At 47.2% G+C, this 14,378-nt stretch overlaps 1 protein-coding gene across 5 annotated transcripts in view; it reads right to left on the reverse strand.

The window, feature by feature from the left end:
• Positions 1 to 3,267: 3,267 nt before the first annotated feature.
• The window catches only part of Ttc12 (tetratricopeptide repeat domain 12), a 49,315-nt gene continuing 38,204 nt past the window's right edge, over positions 3,268 to 14,378 (reverse strand). For 2 of the 5 annotated variants that reach the window (XR_003947876.1, XM_030244325.1), the window contains exons 13-21: positions 14,234 to 14,326; positions 12,832 to 12,892; positions 12,049 to 12,186; positions 11,492 to 11,590; positions 10,975 to 11,043; positions 9,409 to 9,510; positions 8,144 to 8,243; positions 6,464 to 6,689; positions 4,571 to 4,763 (exon numbers count right to left, since the gene is read on the reverse strand). Coding sequence is in view for 4 of the 5 variants with exons in the window: in XM_030244325.1 (XP_030100185.1) it covers positions 4,688 to 4,763; positions 6,464 to 6,689; positions 8,144 to 8,243; positions 9,409 to 9,510; positions 10,975 to 11,043; positions 11,492 to 11,590; positions 12,049 to 12,186; positions 12,832 to 12,892; positions 14,234 to 14,326 (964 nt within the window). In the remaining variant the exon portion in view is untranslated. Of the gene's footprint in view, positions 4,764 to 6,463; positions 6,690 to 8,143; positions 8,244 to 9,408; positions 9,511 to 10,974; positions 11,044 to 11,408; positions 11,591 to 12,048; positions 12,187 to 12,831; positions 12,893 to 14,233; positions 14,327 to 14,378 lie in introns of those variants that run through there. The other 3 variants (NM_172770.3, XM_011242510.2, XM_011242511.1) reach the window with 3 other exon arrangements.

A 14,378-nucleotide genomic window follows, 5' to 3' on the forward strand; every position in this document is an offset into this window, starting at 1 on the left:
AATAGAAGATAGGCTGGCCTAAGGGGGAGCCAGAACAAGACTCTAAAACTATATTTTAGGGTTTAGTGGGGCTACACTGGATGATTTATGTGCAAAAGCAACATAAAACTTTCTCAACATTTTTATGGGGAAAAATAATTTGAGGGACAATAATAGATGTGCATGTTTTATATTCAACCCAAGTCTTAGGAGTCACAGCTCTTACGTGCCGTCTGAGGACTGTATAGGCATCTGATGGTAGTCTAAGGAAAATAACTTGAGAGCCTTCTCAGTGGGGCTTGAGGAAATGCTAAATTCTCCATTATCTTATTAGTGCCTGTACTGGCTAGTTTTGTGTCAACTTGACACAGCTGGAGTTATCACAGAGAAAGAAGCTTCAGTTGAGGAAATGCCTTCATGAGATACAACTGTCAGGCATTTTCTCAATTAGTGATCAAGGGGGAAAGGCCCCTTGTGGGTGGGACCATCTCTGGGCTGGTAGTCTTGGTTCTATAAGAGAGCAGGCTGAGCAAGCCAGGGGAGGCAAGCCAGTAAAGAACATCTCTCCATGGCCTCTGAATCAGCTCTTGCTTCCTGACCTGCCTGAGTTCCAGTCCTGACTTCCTTTGGTGATGAACAGCAGTATGGAAGTGTAAGCCAAATAAACCCTTTCCTCCCCAACTTGCCTCTTGGTCATGATGTTTGTGCAGGAATAGAAACCCTGACTAAGACAGTGCCCAACTATCACACACACACTCCATATACAGGCATATCTCATACACACACACACACACACACACACACACACACACACACACACACGTCAATTGTGTAAAGGTTTGAAGAGGGCACTGACAATGGTTACAAGGGACAGGGTGTTGTTGATCCTTGGAAGGGAGTTGAGAAGCTTTGTGAGGTGGCTTTTCAAGTGAACCCCAAACTTGTCTGTTTTCTTATTCCTGCCTTGTTCAGAGCATCTGTGTCACTGGATGCTAATGCCAGCCTTTCCCACTCCTCTGGGGTGTTATAGGCATAGCTTGGAGTCCACATGATACCCGCTGAGGTTTCTTCTGTTTCCTGGAATAAAGAATGGGATGAGCAGCCCATTGATAGTGGTAGAAATAGAGGCACTGTATCAATGATGATGGGAACCACAGAGCATAGAAGCAGGTCTGCAAATTGGGAAAGGTCAGAGGCTAAAAGCAAGGTCCTGATCCTTTATTGGTCCTCTGCATCATGCACTTTTTTCTCTGCCAAACATGCTGTTTTGGGACAGATGATATAGCAGGGTTGAGAAAGTGGAGTAATGATATCTTCTCTCTATTCCTCCTTTGCCATTCCTTTCTTCACGTGTTAATCATCTGCCTCAGCTATGCTAGATGAGTACTCTCCCATTCAACAGCACCTTGATGCCTCTCTCCAGCCCCACCTCCCTGCCACACAACCTGCTCCTCACCTCATCTGAGTTTCTATAGGTCCTTCCCTTCTCCAGGCTCCTCTATATCTGAATAACACCGAGCATGGACATCCTCACCTCTAAATACCACCTTCGAGATAGGTTCACACAGGACTCTATCCAACTCTGATCAAAATCCTCGAGTTTCAGAACTTCTGAGAAGATCCTGCAGGGGTTGCCCAGCAGGGCCATCTCTGGAAGTAGCTACACCAATGTAATGAAGTAGCTCCCCTTCTTCAAAGCCTGTTGTGTGCAAAGCCCAGTGTGAAGAGCTTCATAGAATTCACCCTAGCTAATTCTCATGACAAACCTGTGAAGTAAGTATCCTGCCCCTCTTTATGAACAAGACAGAGGGTGTGTGTGGATTAAGCTATCTCAACAAGGCTCTGAGATCATGAAGGGTGTAGAGCAGCTTTGAACCTGCAGTCTGACCATGGAATGGCTACTTCCCAGGGTCTCCTGGTCTTTCTTTCCTTAGGTCAGGCCATTGCATACCTAGGGGTAAATGTTAAAGATTCCTCACTTGGTTTTTCTGAGTCAGAGCTTCCTTGTTGTATGTAATACAAGAAGGTATGGGCTGGACAACATGGCTCAGTGACTTGCAATAAGCAAATAAAATTAGAGAGATTCCAACTAAGCAGAACCCAGAGGGATGAACCCCAAGTAAATTTCAGGTTGGGCATAGGAGTCATTTTTCTTGCTGTACCTACCAATAATTCTGAATCTCTGTTGTACCTCAGCTCACCCTGATCCATGTGAGCACTCATCTCTCAGTGTCAGGAGACGAACTGTGTGGGTGTGTGCACAAATGTGTGTGCTCCAGCTGGAGGGCAGGGGAGGGTCTGAAGGAACAGAAGGAGAGGCTGAAGACTAAAAGCACAAAACTGAGGTTGGGGGTGGCCATGCGACAGCAGAGCGATACCCAGGCTGAGCTGAATCTTCACTGGCAGAAAGCCCCAGACATGGTGAGCAGTTTGTTGGAACTGGCTGGTAGCAGGAGTCGAGCTCCAGCATTAGGAAGACCTCCCAGCTTCACATATAAGGAGGTCTGAGGCTTCCGGGTGGCTGGCAAATATTCTCAGCAGTGTGTCCTGTTCTGCGCTCCTTCACACACACACACACACACACACACACACACACAGAGCAAGAGAAATTACTCTTTGTTTTGTGTTTTGGAAACTGAGATTACATTAGAGATCTTGGCTAGAAAGATGAGCCATCCAGCTGGTGTCTACCTGCCTTGTAGCTGGTGTGTGGTCAGGAGCTGAGGCGGAGTGATGGTCAGTGGGATGGACATCCCTCACTGTTTCCATGGCAATGCGAAGGTTGAGGCTAATGACCTCCTGATGAGCGTGTGGTTGGAATGACAGTGCTTGGGATCAACAGGGTTTTTCTTAGCTTGAAATTAGGACAAAGGGGAAATAATAGGTGAGTCTGTTGGGAAAGGACCTGACCCTAGCACCTTGCACTAGAGCAGTCAGAGGAACCTACAAATAAATACTCCACTCCTGAGTTCTGAGCACCCAGAACTCCAGCCCCGCTAGGATTGGCATTCTTAGACTGACAGTCTCATAAGTATACAGGGAGGCCACTGTTGGCTGGAGGTGGGGTTTGGGAGTGTCTATGTGCATACATAGGATGGGGGAATGGTAAACGTGGATCTTTTGGTGGACAGGGAAGGGAGGGGAGAAATCATTTCTAGTATATCCGTCATGACCATTAAGCCACCCTCCACCCTCCCACCCCTGTGCTATATAAGTCTTGAGTATCCAAAGTGGAGAAGGTCGGATGGAACTATTACTCTCATTTTACAGAGAAGAAAGAGACTCAGAAAAAAATTAGATGTTTCTTGCAAGCCACATTCAACAAGGAGAGAAATGTTTTACATTAGAAAAAAGTTAAAAACAAACAAACAAACTTTTGAGTCTTTAGTTTGCCCTTAACTTCTGACTCCTCTATTTACAGAATACATGGCCCCAGGCATGGAAGTCTTGGTTTCTTTACATCTATAGTGAAGACAATATCTGCCTCATGGTATCCTTGTGAGGTTACGAGATGCGAGATGGCTAGTTTGTAAGGCATGTCTCTCCACCTGTCGAGTGTGTGCAACCACCCCACCGCCAGCGTGAAGATTACAACTCTGTGCGTGAACTCTCAAGCACAGTGGAATGTGACAGTCCCCACTCTTTGGGGATGGGGTTCTACCTACGGCAGCCATTTTCAGAGTCAGAGAGGAGGAATGTAGCAGCATGAGAGAGGCATGAACCTTGCAATGGAGACCAGCCTGTTGATTCTGCACCCCGATGCCACCTTCCAAGCCCTGCCGAGTTCTTTGAAAGCTGCAGATTCTGCAACCTCTACTTTTCCTCTCTGCTCTGTTTACCGTCACACATCTCCCTTGCAATTTGGCTGCTTGAAGGAGGTTTGTTTGCATGAGGCCATGGAATGGGCAGGTCCCACCTTCTCTGCTGAGGCCTGGCACCTGCCTGGCACCTGGGGACACTGTTACAGCCCCATTGTAGAATACTCCAGTGAGCTCTTACCAGCTGCCCACAGTGCACTGGTCCCACACAGAGGGCTCCAGGTTAGTGATTTTCATCCAGACTTCCAACTGGGTTTCTGCAAATAAAAGCCTGTGTTCTCTCACTTTCAGTCCAGAACCATCTTACACCTAACATGGGGTACTTGTAAGAAAGCAGCCAGATGCTAATGCTGACCCCCAGGCCCAGGACTAGAAACAGCTCCCTTGTCAGGGGAGCCACCCATCATCACTTAACCCACTGGATTCAAAAGCACATGCCACAGATGCAGTTGGGATTCAGGTAGCTGCTGCCACCCTGGTGCTACCACCAGTCTTTTATAGGGCTGAGTGCTGCAGGCAGATGCTAAGGTGTCAGTACCAAACACCCCTGATGCTTCCCTCAGGATCTAGTTCTCATCTAGTGGTGTTGCTGCAAGGGTGCCTGGGAAATGAGGCTTTTGATAGGCTGTTTTCCAGCCTCAGTAGAAAATGAAGGAGCAGGTCAAAGGCATGGGAGATGGATGCTAGAGCAAGCATCAGTTGTTAGAGCAGCAGTTTCTACTGTGGTAGCCACCTGCTCTCTTCTTCCCAGCAAAAACCCGGCAGACATCCAGTTTTGGAGCTAAATATTTAAAAAGAATTTATTAGCAGAGCAGTGACCCCTGGCCCAGAGTTGTGTGTGTGTGTGTGTGTGTGTGTGCTCACAGGCTTTTACACTGGCACCGTGTCTTTCAAGAATCATTCAAGTGTTTCATTGTAGAGTTGAGAACTTGTATCCCGTGAAGCTCTCGCAGTTGGGCAGCAAACCTGTGGTAAGTCAGGATGCAGAATCCAGGTTAATATACGTCACACTTCACAGCTACCTTCTGCAGATGGATGCTGGCCATGCACTGATCACTCGAGGGAAAGGGAAAGTGACAGTGGCACAGGAGAGCCTTAAAGATCAAAGAGAGTAGTGGGACTCTAGGGGAACCCACACAATACTGGGAACACTCAGTGTCAGGTGTGACAGGCCGGTCAGATGAAGCTGTGCTCTTAGGAAAGCCCTCCATCCCACCCCAGCAGGGGGCCACTTTGAACTTATCCTAGTAATGGGTTTCTCTTTTTGTAGAAAAAAAAGCTTTTCTCTTTTTCTTCTACTTGATCAATCAGAGAGGACTTGAAAGAGCTTTCAGTGACAACCAAACCAGCCTTCTCATTTCGGGGGGATGGGGGGGGGGAGAGATGTGTGCAGCTGTAAGGCAGGAGCCATATTGAACCCCATCCTCAAGGTCTCCCTTACTTCTATGCAATGGACCATGGCACAGCCATGGGGAAACACCCTGAGACATACACCATGGGATGGTTAAGCATATAACAGGTCCAGGACAGGTAAATGATGCTCCGGCTTGCTGGCTGGTCTCAGGCATGCTGTTCTGTAGCCTTGTCTCTCCAGCAGGAGACTGTTACTGGCACTGACCAGTCCTCCATTTGCTTAGAGTCAAGTCAATCAATAAACGAGCCAATCAATCAGCAAAAAAATTAGAAGTCTGGTCCAGAAAAGTAAAGAAAAAGATGAGGCGCTAAACATGGTAGTGCACAGCCACAGTCTCAGTTTTGGTGAGGCAGAGGCAGGGGGATTGCGATCCACCTGAGCTATAAAGCAAGTTATAGGCCAACTAGTGAAGAGAGAAAAGAATGAAGTGAGGGAGGAAGGAAGAGTGGGAGAGAGAGGAGGGGAGGCAGAGATATTGAAAGAGAGATGAGAGAGATGGGGAGGGCAAAGAAGAGACAGGGGCAGAGACATACAGAGAGACAAAGACAGTATGTGTTACAGATTGCATATTAAATGTACTTCAAAGGTCCATGCACTGAGGCCTTGGTCCCAGTCTATGGCACTGTCAGAAGATGACAGAAGCTTTAGTGTGCTTGGCCTAATGCGGGTGAGATTTAGGTCACTGGGGTGTTCTCAAAAGGGAGTTGGGGAATCTGTCCTTTCTGGTGTCTTTCTTGGCTTCTTGGGAACCGTGACATGAATGGCTCCCCTCTGTGCTATGTACCTGCCATGGGGCACAGCCTTGCAACAGGTCCAAAGACACATGTGAGCAGAGGCTGAAGAAGCTCCTGAGACCATCAGTCAAAATAAGTCTTTCTTTAAATGAACATTCTTGTCACAGTGACAGAAAGCTCAATAATAGAGGAAGAAGAAGAGACAGGACTGGATGTGTGAGAGAAAGAAGAAAATGAAATGGAGACAGTTGAAGGCAGGGTGGATGAACAGATGGTGACCATGTGCCTGGAACCAAACCCTGTCAAAGGCATTTCCTTTCTCAGGCTGGAAGTTGTGATTTCCCCCCACAGGAAGGACCCTTATCCTAGAGACGTAGCTCATGGGGACCCCGAGTGGCCTGCACACAAGGCAGGAGGTGGTACCTCTGTGGGTTCCTCCCACAGTGCTTGGTTTGCCCTGCTCTTTCTGAGATGTTATCACCACTTGGGTGGCCTGGCTCAGCGTGACCACAACCGACCTGGGCTCAGCAGTGCACAGCTTCCCCAGAGCGATGCCTGCATTCAGCTGTACGCCTGTCTCCTTTGAGTCGCTGCCTGCCAGCTTCAAGAGCACCCTCACGATGTCCGTCTTCAGCAAGGAAGGGGCTGCACTGGGCACTTCCATGCAGTTGCCAAGGCAGAGGGCAGCATTGCCCGCCAGAATTTCATCCTCAGAGGCAAGCAGCAGCATCAAAAGGTCAAACTCTACAGGGAAACATGGGTAGAGGGAGCAATTGCAACAGACCGGCTGAAAAGGCTGCCAAGATGGGCAGGGGAGGTTGACGGGGTGGATGGCAAGCTTCTTCAGAAACTTGGGGAAATGTGTGTGCTCTCCCTGTAGCTTTGTACTGTGGTATAACTTGCTTTGCATAGCTGGACATGATGGATTAATCCCAGCACCCAGGAGGCAGAGACAGGGAGATTTGTGTGAATTTGAGGCTGGTCTGATCTACATAACAAGTTATAGATCAGCTAGAGCTACATCTGAGACTGTGGTCATTTGAATAGGAATGGCCCTCATAGACTCATGAGTGTGAATGCCTGGCCCATAGGGGGTGGCACTGTTAGAAGGTGTGGCCTTGTTGGAGAAAGGGTGGCCTTGTTAAAGGAAATGTGTTGCTGTGGGGTGGGCTTTCAGGTTTCCTATGCCTAAGCTTTGCCCAGGATGGTATGTAATCCCTTTCTCGTGCCTACAGATTGAAGTAGAGAACTTTCAGCTTGTACTCCAGCACTGTGTCTGCCTGCGCCCTGCCATGTTTCCTGACACGATGATAATGGACTAAACCTCCGAAAACTGTAAACCAGGCCTGGTTACAGGTTTTCCTTTCTAAGAGTTGCTGTGGTCATGGTGTCTCTTCACAGCAATGAAACCCTAACTGTTTTTTAAATGGTTTGGAGTGTCAGAAAAGTCTGTTCTCAAGACCCCTCCCCCCACTCTACATCACCTCCCTGCCTGAGTGAGAGGTTTGCATCTTTTCAGATGGAAAGTTCTTGTCCTCTGTGGGCCCCATCCAGTCAGTCAGTGTGTGAGGAGGAGGAGGAGGAGGAGATATAGAGAACATTAGGAATCTTCCCCTGCTTGGACCATTGCCTCCCAACGCCCCATGAAGAGCTACAGTGGATTTAGAGTTTAAGTTAGATTGTGGGAAAATTAAAGTAGTGTTTGGTCACGTGGTAACTCTGTAGCCTTCACATCTATCTTATGATGGAGTGACATCAACACTCTTCAGGCTAACTGTCTAAAGCAGTCTTAATGAATTCAGTTGGCCTCAATGCTGAAAGTCCCTTTGCTCTCATCTTAGGATTGAAGGTGCTTCATTTCTGCCCTCCTTCCAAGAAGGGAGAGAGCCGGTGCTAGGCCGGTTCCAGCATCACTATAGAAACAAGTCCAGGTTAGCGTCACGGGTGGGGGAAGTTGTCTAGCTTCTGCCCTGTGATCTTTGAGCTGCCTGGCATTTTACCGAAGGAAGCACAGACCGAAGGCCAAGGAGACACTTTGTGACGGGAGGTGAACTGACATCCGGTTGTGGAAACACTACAAGGGAGGGAGCCCCGCTGTCTAGATCTCCCCACCTCCTCCTCAGCCTCCATTCTCTCTGCAGCTCCCAGGGTGAATCCCTCTTTGAGGCCTGGGCTCCCATAATGAAACCATCACTTACTTTTATCAAGTCTCACTACTTCTTCCCGAGCTGCATGACAGCTGTTCGTGCAGATAGCCAGTATCTTTATGGCGTAACGTGATGCAGTCTGGCCTCCCATCTAGGTTGCAGAACAAATATCAGAAACGTCAGATCAAGGGTCTAGCCATTCTTGCTCAGATACCTCAGTGACTATAACAGTGCCAGTGGCCTCCGTGGCATCTGTAAGAGGATTAGATGAAGTATGACATATGCTCCATAAGTGAGCAAGGATGGAGGTCACTTGAACCCAACTGTCCACCTAGCCCATGCCCAGGGTGACGACGTAGGCCTGTTGCCTGTACACCTGACACCACTAAGTGAAAGGCTTTACTAGAGACTGTCTTAGACAACAGTGATGCTGTTCAGTAGCTGATGTTTTCCCAAAAGGAAGCAAATGCCCCCCTCCCATCCTTTGGCTTTGGAGAATAAGGGTTGATAATCTCTGTGAAGAGTCACCAACTGAGATCATCATAAGAGGTAACAATTATGCAAGCATAATTCCATAATATCAGGGTCTTTAGGATGTATGTGGATGCATCCAGCAGTCTCTGGCATAGTGCCAAAGCTGTAGGGATAATGACAGGCACTGACCAAGCGTCGCTCTTCACTGAGATCCTTCACCCTGCCCCGGTGTCATCTGCCCTGCCTGGTGGCATCTTCCCCAGCTTGAGCTTGCTTCCTGCCCCGCTTAGCAGTACTACTGCATCAGTAACATGAGTGACAGTGCATGGGTAGGATTTAGAGGCAACAGTCTGATAATTCCCTGTGCCTTTCCAGGTGGATCTAACTCCTCACTTGGATTCTTTGCACCTACTTCATTCGGGAAATTCCAACATCCTCTGGTCACATGATAACTCTGCAGCCTCCAAAGCTCACAGATGGAGTTAACAACTGGTCCACTCCGGATAAAGACAGAAAGTACCAGAAATCCATGAACAAAATAATTGCCTTATGGGACCTTGCCAAAAGCTGTTCAGTACACCTTTGTTCAAGGACAGAGGCTGCACATTTCAAGCTGGGTATGGAGGGCAAGCCCGGTTTTACCACTGTAGCCAAAGAACAATTTGCTTATTCATTCAAGGGTCTTTGTCACTGCTCAGGGACAGATGGAAGACTTGGCTCTCTATTCAGGCAGAGATGACATCTTGCCATGTTAACTGAACAGCCCACCTTCCTCCTGCCCTCTAAGTTGTACAGGTGATCTCTAGATAGTTAAGAAGTTGTGAGTAGTGCCATAACTTTACCCTCAGGAATTTAATCATTTTCTTGACCACTCCTGCTGTCAGGGCCTCCTCCACAATGGTCTGAGAGGAAGAAAGGGTCCGGCTCAGAACACCTGCCGCTCTCTGAGGGGACACAAAGAGGATGCTTAGACACCCCGTCCAGAAATGCTGGCGACTTTCAAAGTTAATGAGGGGGAGTTTCACAGGTAAAAGCAATCATTAATATTGGAAGCAAAATTTTATTCCTCAATTTTTAAATGATATAATGGGCAAAGAACACATAGAGAACCTAGTTCCTTTTTAATAAACCTGACAGGCAGGCAGCTCAAAGGGCTGGAAATAAAGCCTCCTGGCACAGAGGCTCAGTGTAGCTCAGCTTTACACAGGGCTCAACCCTGAGAGTCAGTCCTTCCTGGGTGCCTCCCAGACCTCAGCACCAGCACGGTCCTCATTAGAGGATGCCCCACTTCCAGGACTGACCCGTGGAGTTTTCAGTTTTCATTTAGCTTTATCTTTCGATAGCTCTGTCTTTTGGTTTGACTTTCTGGGAGATTTCATTTGCTTTACTTCCCAGTTTTTATTTTATTTAAAAAAAGTTTTTGGAATTATAATTATTTATGATTATTGGTATGTGTCTGTGTATGTGTGAGAAGAGAGTGTGTACGTTTGTGTGTGAGTGTGTGAGTATATGTGTAAATGTGTATGTGAGTGTGTGTATGGTGTATATGTACCACCGTGTGTGTGTCAGTGTGTATATGTGTATATGTAAGTGTATGTATATGTGTACGTGAGTGTGTGTGTGTGAGAGAGTGTGTATGTGAGTGTCTCTGTGTTAGAGTGTGTATGTGAGTGTGTGTATGTAAGTGTGTCTGTGTGTTAGAGTGTGTGTATATGAGTGTGTGTGTGTGTGTGTGTGTGTGTGTGAGAGAGAGAGAGAGAGAGAGAGAGAGAGAGAGAGAGAGAGAGAATGTGTGTGAATATGTGTATGTAGACATGTGCCACAATGCTCAGGTGGGTGACAGGTCATGAGAAGGTCTGAAGCCAATCCCTCTGCCGCAGGTCTTAGAGGGTTGTTTTTTGACCCCTGTCCTGGATGTCACCTTGTCTGATTATGTGTTAGATCCTGCACTGATACAGTAGGTAAAGAGTGCATCCTAGGGTGACAGCCAATGACCTCCTGAATCGTGTTAACTTCTTCATGTCCTCTGTCCTAACCACGGGACCATCTTCATTTTCATAGCCAAATATCAGAAACAGAACTAAGAAGGTCATTCTAGCATATGTCTCCAAAGGATCTCTTGAAATAGTGTAAATGATGTAGGTTGCATTGTGTCTGCTTGTTAAAGTCTAGACTGCACAGTCAAGAGATACTTAATTTGGGCTCCTGGACTCTACAAGGCTCACGTGTATATGTGGAGGGGTCACCAGATGCTTTCAGATTAAAGGCCAAGTTTGGCATTTGTGTGTTTGTGGGCACCTTAGAGTCAATGAGATTTCAAAGATGGTGACTACAAAGAGAACAGGACTTATTAACATGAAATTGGTTCTAGGGCAGGAACAGTTAGTCCACTTTTTGGAGAAACTTACTGTTAAGATTCCTCCATCCTTGCTGTTCAGTAGAGACAGGCACTTCCGGCTCATCTTCACAACCCACATCTACAAACATGGGAATAAGGGAAAAGCAACTTTAAAGCCCTGACAGTTAGAATCCCCTGTAGAGTATTTTTTTAAGCAATCAGACAGAGCCACCCACTCTCTGGGAACTACAACACCCATGTTCATATCCACAAGGGCGTATTTTATTGCTTCCATATCTGTCTCCTCTAGTTGTGGACTAGCAGGGCACATGTTATTTGACTCTATAAATGCAGCCTCTGGTAGGCTTGGCATGTTCTGTGCATGTGGACAGTTTTCTGAATGAATACGAGAGTGAGTCTTGCCCTTGGCAAAGCGACAGTATATTCCTCCATCCCTCCATCTCTCCAAGCTGTTAATGTTCAGGGCCACATGCTTCTGGTCACCTTATGAACATGGGAGCAAATCAAGCAACTTGATGTGGGCAGTCCATCCCAGGGATCCAAGGAGGGTGACAAGAGCGTTGTACCTCAGAGAGGAAGGTGATTTCAAGACACAAGTTCATGATGAGTCCTAGGAGGGTATATGTGATCTCTCTGAATAAGTCCATGTCCTCTTCACACTTGACCTGGAAACAAAACAGGGTAATCATCTCACTGCCTTGCAACTTTTCATGGTCACCTTTTCCCTTAGATGAATGTCCTGAGACACCCACACTCCTTATATTGTTAATATCACAGACTCGGATGGCGGTAGAAGTACAGATACCAGCTCTAGGAATTGGCATTAACTTAGGAGGAGTAGAAGGTGCCTCAGATACCTTGGCTATGCCATTCTGGATTTGCAGTCCCTGGGTTTGCACTGAAATCTGGGCTATCGAAGTGGATGATCAGTTCCATCAGAAAAACCTCCAAGTCTCCCTAGGTCAAGGAGACTTAATCTAGAGAACTTTGGAGGTTTCTATCCCACCAAACCTATAGCTATAGTAGGGATAAGTCAATGGGGCCCTAGAAACAGAATTACGGTTAGAAGCCAGTGCCTTACTAGAGGACAGGAGACCAACTTTGAATAGAAAGGCTGTGATACCAGGAGGTCCAAGCAGGCATTCCCAAATTCTTCATGAGCTATCATGTGTTTTCTGGCAGTTGGCTCAGCGCTGATGTTTCCCAACAGAGCAATGCACTGGCAGAGGGCAGAGGGGCTGGTTATCTTGGGCTCTCGATTCTACAAGTGAATTCAGAGGTGTCTCAGACAACAGATAAGCAATGCCACAGGATTTTCTAGAAATATCTCTTGCTCACCAAAAGGCTAAGAGCTAGGCAGCTAGCTCAATGTCACACCGTGACATCAATAAAATCACCCTGGTAACAGGATGGAGCCATACACTTGGCTTCTCCACCAACCAGCTTCACAATGTTGGGGTGGGGTATAGCCATGCTCCTCCAGCGTCTCCTGAACCTTCCATGGCTCAACAGACATAGCCTGCTCTCCAGGGAGAACCCTTGCTCCTTCCCTAACAGTGCTACCCTTCTCTCTATGGGGTGATTTCCACAGGGGACAAAGCCACATCCTGTCCTGAAGAAACTACTTTGTGCTAGGAGGACTCTGATGGAGAGTGGCTCTCTCTCCCTACTGTCAAGTAAGATGCAATCCACATGCAGTGTTTCCCTGCGCTGTCCATAAGCCACTCCTATTTGTCCTGCCTGCAGTTGTTTTAATAACTGGGAACTGTGTAAATTCCAGCTGTGAATAAATGACTAATCAGGCTGAGAGACAACAAGGGTGCTGGGATATAAATTGTCTTTCAACAGCCCTGTCCTGGAAAGAAGGAGGAGCTGTCATGGAGGAGAGACTTGGGGGTTTGCTCACCAGAGCTCCCGTGAGAGCAGGGAGGACATCTGGAAGGTTGGTCTGGAACCAGACTTGGAATCTGTTGAGAGAACATCAGCCAGGCTAATTTCGAAATGATACAAACTATGCCAGGAGGCTGGCATCTCAGGTGATACCTCAGAGACCTACGTGACTTACAGTACACATTTACAATTCATTCTGAGTGCCTAAAGTTAAAAGTCACTGGGTTTGTCACATGGCTTTAATTTTCCTAAGCCTAGAGAATCATCTTTGATATCAGACACAAGGGCTCTTGTCCAGAGAAGTTGCTGGAATCCTCCAGTTTCTGTTGACTTGGCTACATCCCTTCCTCCTCACTTTGGGTTTGTGTGTCCCATGTGCCCAGTGCAGGTGGGAAACACATGTTCACCCATCACAGCCTCAGGGATATTCGCTCGTTACAGCCTCAGCGAAGGCTCAGATGCACAGCACCATACACTGGTGCCGTATTCCACGCTCCCAGCCTACCTCAGCATGGTAGCTCTTTCTCCCATGGCTATTTCCAGGCAAGATTCACAATGTATTCAATGAATATTTTAAATGCTCATAAGAAATGACTTAGGAATTTGTAACTATTCCAAACATCTAGGATTTTTACCATCTCCTCCCCAGCTGCTAAAAGCAAAACACAAGGCAGGAAGAAGAGATAGCTGCTCAGAGCCAGTGGCAACCCAAGAGGAGGCAATGTTTCCTGGTACCTTTTCTGCTTGCTCACCCATAGTCATTCAACACAGGTCTGCCAGCAGTCACTATGCACCAGGCCAGGCACTGACCAAGTGGCAGGAGGCTTCCCTGAGCCACAGCTGATACGCTTACTGCAAGAAGCAGTGTTTTCAGTAGCCATCCTCCCCAGTGTCTGTATGAGACTGGCCCCAGGAACCTATGAATATCCAGCTGCGCAGATGCTCAAGCCCCTAACATAGAATGGCATAGTATTTGCATATAATCTATGTATAACCTCCAGGGAGCTTCGAGCCATCTCTCATCATTTGTAGTTATGGTCCTGGAACAATGCAAGTGGTATGTAAATACCCACCATATGTATTGTTTAGGGAACGGTAAGGAAAAGGGTCTGTCCATGTTTAGGACTGAAGTAGTTTTAGAAGTACTCTTGATCTGTGGTTGGTTGAACTCACAGATGCAGAATTAATAGAACCAAGGGGTAACTGTGTGTTATGGCTTCCAAGCTCACTGAGGACGGAGCCACCCTCCACCTGGAGGGACTAGGATGAGAGTGGATGGTGACAGTCTCCTTACTCAACCAATCTTGTAATGCTCATGTGGAGGTTAGTCTTGTCTCTGTAGATGCTGCCATTTTTCAAAGACCACACAGCTTAACACAGGTTAGAGAACTGTCAGTTTGTATAAACAAGACCATTACCTTTCTTCTAGAGCCAAGTCTGTGAGTATTCCGATGGCTGTATTGGCCTTCTTATCAGAGAAGGCAAGAAATGACAGCAGTGCTTCACACAGTCTGCAAAGAGCCATTAAAACACCAAACTCAGAATGGGATGTCTTCTGACCCT

The sequence above is a fragment of the Mus musculus genome, chromosome 9 (assembly GCF_000001635.26).
Source record: "Mus musculus strain C57BL/6J chromosome 9, GRCm38.p6 C57BL/6J".
Lineage (NCBI taxonomy): Eukaryota > Metazoa > Chordata > Mammalia > Rodentia > Muridae > Mus > Mus musculus.